A 12,749-nucleotide genomic window follows, 5' to 3' on the forward strand; every position below is an offset into this window, starting at 1 on the left:
TGTTTATTCCAGTTTCAAAAACAAAGAATCATTGACATAGGCCAGATGCAAAAACAAGCTATTTGGTAAAAGACCATTCAACCAGGAAACATTCTCACTCCATGACTCAGGGATTCTTGTACCTTTATCCAAAACCAAATCCACATGCCAGCAACATAATTATTTATGGAAAAAAGTTAATGGTTTTGCTTGCAATATAAGTAAATTAGTATTCTAATATTAATCAACCCGCTTTTCCACCACCCCTGCTGGGAAGCCTGGGCTACACTCCTACAATAAAGGGATGGATTTTCATGATGATCTCATTCATCTACACTGGAGTCTCTTGATGCAAATATTTACAAAGCCATTCACTGAATAAGATGGCTGATAAGAAAATTCACATCATGTTAGTTGAGTAATATCATCCCTATGTGGACTTTGTACATCCTTATAGCAACCGATAAATCGAAAGGTTTGACAGTAAAATCATTTTGATATGTGTGGGCGTCACAGGACTGTAAAGTCAGACTGGCACTAATGATTGGACAGTATTCAGACCGAATGCAATCATTGGACAGGCTACTTGTCTGTCTGTCTGTACCTCAGCAGTAGTCAGGCAGCGTGTTCATGTGTTTTGGAGGGGTGGCTTTTAAGGGAGGGGGTGGGATATTTTTGTTAAAATCCTTTCAAACTGAAGCTAAAACTTGCCTATCTTGCCTTGAACCCTTTTTAAGGTTGAAAACCAAACATTCTAGAAGATAGAATGGAAGTACTGCCAAGAGTGGTAGTAGAAAGATCATGAAAAAAGTCTGAATCTGCTTTTTAAACTGATTTATTCCTTCACACTAGTATTCCAGTAAACTTAGCCAATGCACGTCTCAGAATATATGTACAACACATTGACTTTAGTGTGCTGGATATCCAGTCCAGGACTGAGCATCTGCCCCCTGGTGGTGGCAGAAGATCAGATTTCACTACTCAAAAATAACTTGACAGTTGTAATTTTGGCAGCAAACAACAAACAGCAAACAAAGCTATTGGACTGAAAGATATTCAGAGTGCAGTCATACAAGATGACATCTTCAAAATGTCAACACCGTCAGGATCTCCACTAACGATATAGTGCTGAAGATTACTCAGATGACAATAAAGCAACTCTACAAGGTACCTTTTGAGAGGAATGGTGAGACGGTGAAGGAGCTGAGGAAACAATTATGTACAGGTTATGACCTCAATATACTCCAGTCTCATACCTGTATGTACGTACGCGAAAACTATGCATGTGGCATTGTTCACATACTGCACTGCGTTCTATAAGCCAACATGCATGTTTCAAAGCTATGTCCACTAGGAGGCATGTCAGCGACCAAACCTTTTGTTTGAACCTTTTGTTTTCTTTTCGTGTGAAAGGACAAAGCTGTGAAGACATTCATTTATCCATAGAGCAACATCTCGAACAGCCATGACATTACATGCCACACAGTTGTCCGCTGACTCTCAGTGAGCTCATGTCCCTCGTTTTGTTCTTTCATTTATCATTTATTTCCTTCATTTAGCATGTATGTTTTTGTCCAAAGCAATGTAACGGAGGGAGTTAAACAGGGAGTCAGATGGCTGAGCGGTGAGGGAGTCAGATGGCTGAGCGGTGAGGGAGTCAGATGGCTGAGCGGTGAGGGAGTCAGATGGCTGAGCGGTGAGGGAGTCAGGCTAGTAATCAGAAGGTCGCCGGATCGATTCCCCACCATGCCAAAATGATGTTGTGTCCTTGGGCAAGGCACTTCACCCTACTTGCCTCGGGGGGAATGTCCCTGTACTTGCTGTAAGTCGCTCTGGATAAGAGCGTCTGCTAAATGTAAAAAAAAAAAAAAAACATGCAACCTTGATCTGCAGTCCAATGCTCTAACACTGAACAATACATTTCTATCACTGGGCAGCATCTACTCCCACTCTTAAAAGACACAGGCACGTGACCCCAAAAGCGGCTTCACTAAAGCGCTTTCCAAGGTTCTGGGACACCTATTGGACATATATTTTAGACAGGTGTCCCTCTATGAAACATTTGCATGGTACTCACCTTCATTATTCCATAGCTGTTGGACAAATTTTAACAATGGGAAATATGTGTGTGTATCTATAGTTGCATGAGTTTCCAGTCAGTTCTCTGTGTGTGTATGTATGGGTGCGGAATGTGAAGTAAAGTACTGTATGTGTCATTTTGGATGACTGTGTCTACGTATAGGTGATAGGTAGGCCCCTTCTATCAAACGCAATCACCCACCAGATGAACAGGAACTGCATGGCCTCATTGTCATACTTGGCCCAGGTCCCAGAAAGGTTCTGCAGAGGAAATGTTTCAGAAGATTGAGAAAAAGCGAGGAGCATGTTTTTTCATTCCAAGTCGACATACCATGTGCTGCCCGATTGTTTTTAAGGAAGGGTGATGCATGTTCCCTAGCTTTCCATTCCGGAAGGCATGTCTGTTTGACAGAGGGATTGTAGGAGTTTCTGTTTGACATTTCTGCTTGGATCCCTCTGTGCTTCCTGTTGGTGAGAGTTTTGTGCCTGCAAACTAAACAACATGTCTGGTTCATCGATGACAATGGATCCTCCACAGAACCCATTTGACAACTGAGTTACATAAGAGTGGGAACATGGTCACACCCATAGAGTGTGCGTGTGTGTATGGGTGTCTGGGTAAATGGAAAACAGATGTTTCAACAATGAGTCCTGCTTTTCTGCTGTTCCACATGAAATAAACCTCTGACCTCCAGAACTGTTGATGGTCATTGGCACCTTTGGTAAACAAACCCAAACACTGAGGGAGTATTTAGACAGACAGAGAAAGAGAAACACAGCACAAGGTATTTACCTGGTAAATGTTTGTTTATTATTGTGTAATTACCACTGGTAGTAAGTAGGTATACTGTAACTAAAAGTATTGTATTTACTCTGGAGATATATAGATGTATGGTTAGTTAAAGTATATTATTGGATATTTTTCACTAGTAGTAAGTAGGTAACTACAAACGACAGCTAAATTACTCCTCCACTATTACCCTGTAGTTATCCAAGGTTCATGTTGGTAACAGTCCGAGTGTTATTATCTACTTTCTAGAAATTAAGACAATACTTCCAATAAATTACTTTTTCTTATGTAGTTAATTATCATGGTTACACCCATTTACTTACCTGGCTGGTAACTACCTCCGCAGGAACAGTTTTCCTCTACTACCATGGTACATCTTAAACACTGGGTACGTTCTTGCAGATGTTTTAAGAATTTCCTCAGTAAGTACGCTGAAATTGTACATAAAAATAAAGCTGTGATAGGTATTACTATGATCTTACCATATCCTTTGTACTAGAATATTCCACTGTCCATGACATCATAATGAAACATGTTCCACAACTTTACTAAGTAAAGCATGACAATTTACTCAGTAAGCAAACTAAAACTGTACTGTAAAAGAAAGCACAGTTTAATCCCATGGTATTACTTGAGGCGGAGACGGCTGCAGTTGCAGGTGAAACAGTTTATTAAACAAGGCCCAGTAAACAAATCCAATGCGACAGGCAGGTTCAAAGTCAAGGCAGGCAAAAACAGGTCGGGTGATCAGCAAACAGGATATCTTTAAACCAGAATACCCCCAAAACAGTCAAGAGAGTCTGGAACCAGAATTGTGATCATCCTTAAAGGCTTGCTAAATCAGAGTATGTACATCTGAGCCTACATTGCAGTTGCAGAAGTCTGTATGAATGAGCAGTATCTTCTAAAAAGTGGTTTGTGTGTGTGTGCGTCTGATTGAAATTGGTAACAGGTGTGTCTGATCTGTAGCCCGGAGATTGTGACCTTGTCTGTGTGTTGGTGTGGGTTTTGTAATCCTTGTAAGGAGTTGGCATGAAAGGAGTAGACCTGACCCACAAATCTTAAATTATACCAATTTAAATAGAAACTGGAAACAAAAACACACATCAGTAGTGTGGCCCATCACTTTATGAACTTATTATTGATGGGGAGCAACTCTGAGTCAGTCTTTATTTCAATTTTTTTTTTTTTTATCCCTGAGAGGTTTGTTGGCCTCTAAGAACTCCTAGCAGGTATTTACATAATTGCCCTGAGTGTCTTATTCCGTAAACACTGGCAGTGGACCTATGTTTTCATTCTCTGTGGCAATCACAATATCAGCAATGACAGCAGTCAATGCAGTTGTTTTTACATAGTCATTTTCCATTAACAGGCGCTCTTCTCCAGTTCGACTTATTTTTGCGACTTGTTTTCCAGTCCCCAGGTTTTGGCAGCTGAGGTGCATGCTCCTGGTAAGCCTAAACTCTTTTAGGCCAGCCAGATACCCGTGTACATCGTCCTCTGGACTCTGAACTACAAGACAAATCATGAAATGAAATATAGAATAGCATTATATCCTAATCACACAAACGTAGAAGTAATCCTGATTACATATAAGTTATACATATCCATTTCACCCCTCCATTCCCTATTTTGGAGGAAAAATAGGGAACCACACCCTCACTTCCGTCTTCAATCAGCTGGGAGTTCCCCTCTCTCTCTGGCTTTCACACAGGTTCTACACAGAATTATTGATTATGTGTGAGTGTATGTCGGGTGTCACTGTACATAAGGCGTGTGTGTACCTTCTATATCTAATGATCTAACAAAGGACAACCTCGGCTTCGGTGAGGGTTGGTCCCACGTTGTCATGGTGATAATGGCTTCTCCTGACCAGAGGAAATGCAGCCTTTGATCCGTTCCAGCTGGAAACCATGTTTCCTCTTTCACTCTGCAGCCCTTCATTCCTTCCTTGATTTCTCTGGCCACGAGGTCAGCTTCTTCTGCCCATTGGAGGGTGGAGGGAGCCCTTCATTCGAGCGAAAACAAAAGGGATGGGATGGAGGAAGAAGAGAACGAGAGAGAAATAACTTACAGTTTGGGCAACTAACCAATGTCAGCCATGTCCACATGAATGTCATAGTATGATGACAGATGTGAGATCCTCAAAAGAGATGAGACAGAACGTACTAAGATGCAAACACACAAACACTGTTCTCTCTAGCGGAAAACCCAACTTGTCTGGCTCTGTGGGGCACATCATCACCATTTATTATATTAAGGGGCATGCTAGAGAGCACTCAAAAAAAAGTGAAGAGTAGCCAATAGGCCACTTGCTCGAGTTTTTGCCACTCTAGAGGGCACTCTAGCAATGCTTTTTTCAACCAAGGGTGCACCTTGTGGGGTGACACTGCCCCCGGAGTCCACCAGTATTTTGGCTAGTATAGTAACACTTCAAAGTTGATACTATCCCATTACAAAAACATTCAAAAACACAGCCATTGTCTACTGGTTGGCATTAATCTGGATTCATTTATACACAATGGTGTCACTGTACTGACATGTTTTGGGGTAACCTAACCATATTTGTCCAAGTGCTTTGGGGTAAAAGGTATTTATCGTAATTTATAGTAATCCCCCCAAAAAATTGTTCAAGGATAAAAATGAAATTGAACTAATTATTTAAGACTGGTTTACTTCACTTATATTTTAAGACACAGTACACACAAGGAGTTTCAACCTAATTACTAATAGGCCGTATTAGACTTTTCTAAAATCCCCCAACATTTTTTACTTGTCTAATCACTGATGTTATATGGAAACATGTCAGTTGTGTGGTTGAACACAATGTAGATGCTTTCACCTGTGTAATTGTGTTGGCTCAAATTCAGCGTATCAACTGCAGAGGTAAGGATACAGTTTAGTATTTAATTCAAACGAAGCCATGGACAGACTGTTAAGCATTAAGTAAGGTGAGATTTTCACAGGCCTAAATAGAATGGTAATAGAATTGTAATTCAAATGAGGCCTATTTTATTATTGTCGAGAGGCATACATTACAGTGCAAACAATTATTTGGCAAACGTACAATACAATTGTCAGATAGGTATTTCGTTTTGACCATTCGTTTTGGAACAGTGTCAGTAAAAAAGAAAAGCCTGTTGGGTCTTGCAGAGCAGTGCATTCCATTGTCAGTGGGATGTTTTATTTTGGGTGGAGCCAGAGGAAGGAAGATGTTCTGGCAGAAAAAGAGAAAATGTTAAGGAAAATGACAGATGTAACTAGATGTTGCTAAATACAGTGACAGATTTTTCAGGTTACAGTGTGATCAGTCAGAACATACTGTATTGAAACACTTCAAACACTTCAGACATACACACATACAACTATGCCTAAAAAAAGAGAAATGAGCACCGGAAGAATAATGAAATCAAAAGGAAGGATGGTAGGTCACTCAACAGTCTCTATCACTTTCATCCTCATATATATATATATATATATATATATATATATATATATATATACATTATGAAGATGCTATATAGTTGAGAGTGGAAGAGTCGTCACTACACACAATGATGAAGAGTCGCAATGGGTATAAAAGCAGAAAGCATGTTTGAGTGGGCCCATGCAGTGGGGAATCTGAATCTTGTCTTTCTGACGACCAACAACAGAACTATCAACAACTGAAATTGGAGCCGGTTGTTTGATTGACGTCTTCACTCCCGCTGCCTCTCCTCATCTGGCTTTCATTAAAGAAGGAGTTATGGAGTTATGGAGTTATGGTCAGAGGTTCTGTGCAGTACTGCGGCATAATGACCTCTCTGTATCGCCCCCCCAAAAAACTCAGAGACGAGAGCCAAACAATGTCTCTCACCCGGATCAACAGATAAGGACGTGCTGAGGTGTGGTTAGAGAACATGATGTATGCAAACAGATATTCACACCCTCACACGTGCACACACAGGCACAGACGGGCACATATCACACAGGCAATAAAAGAGTGGAAGTAGCATATGATGAGGGGTGAACATTTGGGAAAGGAACGCATGAGAGGGTGTCCTTCTGTAAAACTTGATCTGGGGGAGTGAGTAGGAGAGTAGGAGGGGGTAGGGGTGCATGCCTTCAATGTCTCAGTTATCAGCTAAACTAATCAGGAAAACAAAGGCCACAATGGAAGTGAACACTGCAGTGGGTAAGTGTACAATCAAAATGTCCAACCGACCTGCAGGATTGATCATCAGTAAGTATAACATGACTACTAGTATGTGTATCATATTTACCATGAAGACAGACTATACTGGTACAAGTGGTAAAAACATATTTTGAGCCGTTTTAGAGCACAAAATGAAATATCTCTCGGGCCTCATGAGTGTGGTTTGATATGGTTGATGAGTCAGTCTGTGGAGGGAAATCTCTCCTTAATGCAGACCAATCGAATATTTACTGAGGGGAGAACATATGTAAATAATACCAGATGTTTGTTGACCAACAGCTGCAGTTGGAGAAGGAAATGGTCATCAGTAGATAGTATTTTTGCATTACAAAAGATGTTTTGTAGGGCTTCACATTATTTTCATATGTAAGCAGTCAGTTGATACAAATAAAGGAGAAATACATATTCATAATTATGATATTAAGCACCTTAAACGTTAAGTAACAAGCAAGTAACTCAATTTGTACATAAAATGTTCTTTAGAGCGATAAAAAATTATTCTCTCAAATGTGGTTTACCATGAAAAGGCACATAATGAGTGTATATATGTTGCATACTGTTATATAAACAAAACAAACAAAAAAAACAATACTTTTAAGGTTTGAATTTAGTAACATTTTGAGGAGAAAAAAGTGGGTTTGGTAGCACCAGTTTTTCGACATCTCTAACCTGAGAAAGCTTTTGTAAGACAACATGGCCGCCGATGGTTTGTTTACTTCCTAGGTCCTGCTCCTCCTTAGGGCATTTTCCCACTTTTTATCGCCCCATGTTTAAAGGGAGACGTTTTGGGTTGCAGAAACACCTGAAAGGCCTCTAGAAACAGACAGACAGTGCTGGAGAGGCCTGGCCAGGAAGGAAGTATTGTCCATCATTCCATCCATCCCATGCATCCATCCATCCATCTTTTTTCCATTCATCCTCTCAGTGGCAGACGGGTAACTAACTACTGGTCTCATCAGTTGCCAGTGACTTTAAAACTGAGCCTCGGACAGTTGACCATGGGAGAGGGCAATCAAAATGAACAACCAAAATAACAAAAAGAGGAATAAAAAACGAAAAAAAAAATGAAAAAAAAAAAAACGAGGCAATTGGATGTAGGTGGCTACAGCGCGGGCCACCTTTTGAGTCTATACTTCTCTCTTTCTTTCATTACCCCCCTCTCTCTTTCTCTCTCTCACACACTAGGGTGTGGGTCGGGTCCTGAGGATTATACGTGGCGTGTACTTTCTTCCTGGTGCCCATTGCTTCGCTCGCTGCTCCCCATGTCCTGGTCCTGGTGGAGACACACTGGACAACATGAGCCTTTTAGCTTCACAGGCCGCTGGCATGCCGCGACCGGGCACGATTCTATGAAGCATGTAACCTGGGCATTCTGTGGGGGCAGAGAGAAAGAGAGAGAGGTCAGGGATCTCATCTATGTCTTATATTAGAGGAGAGAAACATTGAGGACGTTGCTTTGGATGAAAGCTTCTGCGAAATGAATACATGTTCAATCAAATAAGTGTGTAGATGTGTGTGTTAGAGCGAGCGACACATACTTTGCACTCGCATGTGGAGCAGGGGTCCTCCTTCCACCTCTCGCTGTCCAATCGCTCCCGGCCTTCCTTGTCAGTGCAGTCTGTCTTACTCAGACGGGCTTCTAGTCTTTTAATCTGAAGGAAAGGACAGTGTGCGTGTGTGTGTGTGGGTTAGTCAAAAACACTACTCATGTCCACAACTGTCTCTCTTGCCTGAAATTCTCAATCCACCCTGGTGGATTTGTCAACTTTCCAAATGTGTTTTCTCTGTTCGCAGTGTGTGTGTGTGTGTGTGCAAATGTTTGTATGCGTATAAGTGTGAGGGGTGAAGTCAAACCCATTGCCAAACAAAAACAGATAGAAGAACATTTTGTTCAACGCTACCCACACATACATACCTGCTTGCGTAAACTAGTGATAGTCTTCTGCATGTCTGAGACAAAGTCCTGGAAGTCATTTAGTGAGGGCTCAGTGCTGGATTTCGAGGGCGCAGTGATATTCACAAGATTCCCAGAGATGTCTTCCACGGGGCTGCGTTGGAAGAAAAGAAACCAACCCAATCCCATCTTATTGCTGCAGAAAGCCTTCACATGACATTGAAGAGGTACAACATGATTTGGAACGTGTTACTGCGGAACACATGGACCTGTCTCGGTCTTACCTGCTCTCCTCAGGTAGGCTGTTGGACGGCCTCTCCTCTGCCATGCTCTGGTCCACCGACCTGCGTCCTCTGAAGTGGTAGGACAGGGCGTTGAACTGACCTTTAGTCCGACAGTCTGGGGAAAAAAGATGTGGAACTATTTCTCTAAACGGATTTTTCCTGTGGTAGAGTAGAATCAAGTAGGGTAGAGCAGAGTAGTCCTTTACTTTATAGAAGAGTGAATGATCAAGTGCACATGTGATGCATTTGTTTTTGTGAGTCCCGCCCACAAAGTTGCTTGCGTTTTGCGTTTGATACTTGCATTTCAGATCGTTAAAATAGTGCCCTGTGTGTGTGTGCCTGAAGAAGCTCTTTCGTCCCTATTTCTAAACCCATCAGAGACCAGCTATGACGGACCTATGACACAGGTCTGGTGACACACACACACACACACACACACACACACACACACACTGACAGACTGCTGAGAATCTGAAAAGCATTAAGTTACGAAACCCCTTTAAAACAATGGAGAGAAGACAGTTACAGAGTTTCACCCTGTAATTAGCTGTTCTGTAATATATCTTAGGGAAAGACCCCTCTCCTCTCCATAAAGAAAGAATGAATCGGTCCACCATTTGTCACACACACACACACACACTCGCACATACACACAAACACACACACACACATACGGCAGAGAGAGACCTACGGCTCCTTCTAACCCTGTGTCCTCATCTGTCCGAGCACGAGCAGGATACTCCCTTGTTATAATCATTACCGGCTTTTCTCTAAGAAAGAGTGCAGATGAGCGTTGGAGGGATGTAGGAAAGACCGATAAGAAAATGACAGACCATAAACCTGAAACACAGAGCAAAACAATACAGATGGCTGCTTCTTATTGAATCACATTGTTTGTCTGGCTCTTAAGTTCATAAGGTCAGAATAAACTAAGGTCAATTTAATTCAAGTTATTTTGAGGTCAACTAATGGTTTGAGGTACTTAAAATCAATTGCTCATTTTAACGATGGCCAGAAATCCCCAAACATCAGCAACAGATTGTATGTGTGTTCCTATGACAGTTACAGTAATGGACCCGGTAATTGAATTCAGTCAATCCTTCTTGATCTGCCCCATTACAATTATAAAATGATGTGTTTGTGTGTGTGTGTGTGTAAGCCTGAATGTGTGTAGATGTGAGCCTGGTGTGTGCAACACTCGAGTGTGTCTCTCTGTAGGTACTAAATAGTCTGGCTCCATGACCCCTCTGCTATGTGAATCCACCCAGCAGCAATATAGACCATGACACCAGAGTCTAATTTCAACTCAATGGTGATGAATTACTTGAGGCTATGCTTCTCCTACAAGTAACTACATGTTACAGTATGCCAACTGGGTGAGACAAACACCCATTGGAATGTCTTATACTGGTAGGGGTACCCTCTCCAGTCAGGCACTAGCGGTTTGTCAATGGAACCTTCTGGTGGAATGCAAAACATCTTGGTTTCAACTCCAGAAGTGCATCTTGGGCCTCAGTATAATGGAACTGCACTTTATCTGTAAATGCAAGCCTTGTTATGTCACACGAGTGACAGCGGGTGTGTTGCCCCTCTCAATAGACCTCTTCACCATGACGTCACAACAATAATAGACGTTCTTCCGGGTGGCAAAAGCCAATGGCACCACTCGTAAATTGCTTGGAAGGGAGACCCACCGTCGACTGTAGCCTGACACAAACAAAATAATTGTTATATCTAGCCTCTTACACTACTAAAGTAATTTGTGTATTCATTTGACCTGGTCAATTTGATCACTCTGGCTTTATATTTGTACTCATGAGAAAACAATAATGTGGCAATTTTTATTTCTGTTCTGTTTCATTTCACAATGTTTTTAACTATGTAACTATGTTTACAGTAGCCGGCTGGGTCTCTTCAGTGGAAGCCGCTCACGTTCTGCCACCCGGAAGTATCTTGGTGCCTTTTGTTTACAAACATTCTGAAATGCCCTATATGAAGACATTTCAACTTGCTTCATTTGCAAGGTCAGCCAAGATTGAGCTTGATGGAATTATTTAATTGTAGTGATCAGAAACACAATATTGAAGTTTACAGTCTCCTAGTAATTTGAACAACCGTATCTTATAAGAGACGGATGTCTTGAGGTAAGTGTTGTGGTAGTCCAGTTGAAAGAAACCATGTTCAGTGCCAAATCCCCCCAAAAATTGAAAGCCGGTGAACAATTCTCCCTACAGAAAAAAAGTATTATACACACAGTGCCCAGTCATTCAGCACACACACACACACAGACCGACACACAAACACACAGACAGACACACAGACACACACACACACGTCAGCACAGGAAGAGCTATCCCTGCTAGCACTAGCCCTATGTAATCTACTGCTTGCACTGACACAGTGACTAACCTTGGTCTAGCCCGAGGTGCTATCACTGCTAACCCAAATAAACTAAGAACTGCCTCCGTAGCTACTGATAAGGCAAACGTTGGAAATGCAAACACGACACCACAGATGGCCACTATCTTGAATGGAGATGCCATGATAGCACATGCTAAACTGGCAAAGACAGAAAGTATTTGGCCTAGTACCATCTGTCGAGGAACTGTCGTCAGAGGTACAAACAATCTTCAACAATAAACCAAACAACCCCCCGATCATCATCCACACTGGCTCGTTTGATATCCTGCACAAAAAAAACTGGCACTGAAATACTTATAAAACATTCATCAGTGGACCGATCGCATGTCTTCGCAGAGGAAAAGAAGCCTTTAGTCGATTCAGAGATTTATCGATACTTTCAATGTCTTCTTGAACTGTTCAGACCGTTTTCAAGCTGACGGACTCCACCCAAACTGTAGAGGGTCTCGACTACTAACAGCAAACATCAGTCACGTGCTCTTGACCACCAGTCAAGTTTCATTCCCTATCCCTGTTGTGTCTAAGCTGACTGACGCATCCCAAACAACCTCCCATGGAACAGAACAGAATATTCAAACAGCCTCCTGCAAGGACATGGGCCCTGCACAGATCCCCCCCTCCCCTAATTAATTCCCTTGTGATGGAACAGCTCAGTGACTTTCCCAAAGAAAAGCTATGCTCGGACAGCCACCATGCTATTTTATTAAACATACCGGTCATTATAAACAGCAAATAGCATGGTAAAAGGCATGGTTACAAACAAAACTTGTGTTAGAAGTATTAAAACCAGCCATATTCTTCCTAAAAATCTATTTCTGTGCTCCCCCCCAAAAAAGGCCTGAGCTTGGGTTTTGTTTAGTCACGTTATACTTAGAAATTTTTAATTATATTGGAAAACCACAAAGACTGTGACTCAAGATACCGCAAAGACTGCGGCTCGTGTTTTCTGGATTACCGCACAGACTGCGGCATGTGTTCAAAAGGGTTTTATTACTTTTATTACGTATAATATTGTTTTTATAGATTTTATGTAAAGCACTTTATGTAGAGCTATAATTCTTGTATGAAATGTGCTATATAAATAAAGTCTTATCATGAATCCCATCC

General features: G+C 41.6%; 1 protein-coding gene and 1 long non-coding RNA gene across 3 annotated transcripts in view; both read right to left on the minus strand.

Moving 5' to 3' along the window:
• Nucleotides 1-798: 798 nt before the first annotated feature.
• On the minus strand, nt 799-3,432 carry LOC146299587 (uncharacterized). 2 transcript variants are annotated; one of them, XR_014729947.1, is made up of 3 exons: nt 3,172-3,432; nt 2,261-2,319; nt 799-1,828 (listed from the first exon to the last, which is right to left on the minus strand). It is a non-coding gene; the product is annotated as an uncharacterized LOC146299587 (long non-coding RNA). The 2 variants fall into 2 exon arrangements; XR_014729946.1 differs by having other exon boundaries at nt 2,261-3,432.
• A 63-nt stretch (nt 3,433-3,495) lies between these two features.
• The window catches only part of pxdn (peroxidasin), a 43,800-nt gene continuing 34,546 nt past the window's right edge, over nt 3,496-12,749 (minus strand). The window contains exons 20-27 of the mRNA XM_084674277.1: nt 9,222-9,336; nt 8,959-9,091; nt 8,582-8,695; nt 8,226-8,415; nt 5,916-6,065; nt 5,691-5,726; nt 4,633-4,856; nt 3,496-4,360 (exon numbers count right to left, since the gene is read on the minus strand). Coding sequence (XP_084530403.1) covers nt 8,251-8,415; nt 8,582-8,695; nt 8,959-9,091; nt 9,222-9,336 — 527 coding nt within the window. The 3' untranslated portion in view covers nt 3,496-4,360; nt 4,633-4,856; nt 5,691-5,726; nt 5,916-6,065; nt 8,226-8,250. The remainder of the gene's footprint in view (nt 4,361-4,632; nt 4,857-5,690; nt 5,727-5,915; nt 6,066-8,225; nt 8,416-8,581; nt 8,696-8,958; nt 9,092-9,221; nt 9,337-12,749) is intronic.

This window comes from Hypomesus nipponensis, chromosome 3 (genome assembly GCF_054491055.1).
Source record: "Hypomesus nipponensis isolate SF chromosome 3, ASM5449105v1, whole genome shotgun sequence".
Classification (NCBI taxonomy): domain Eukaryota; kingdom Metazoa; phylum Chordata; class Actinopteri; order Osmeriformes; family Osmeridae; genus Hypomesus; species Hypomesus nipponensis.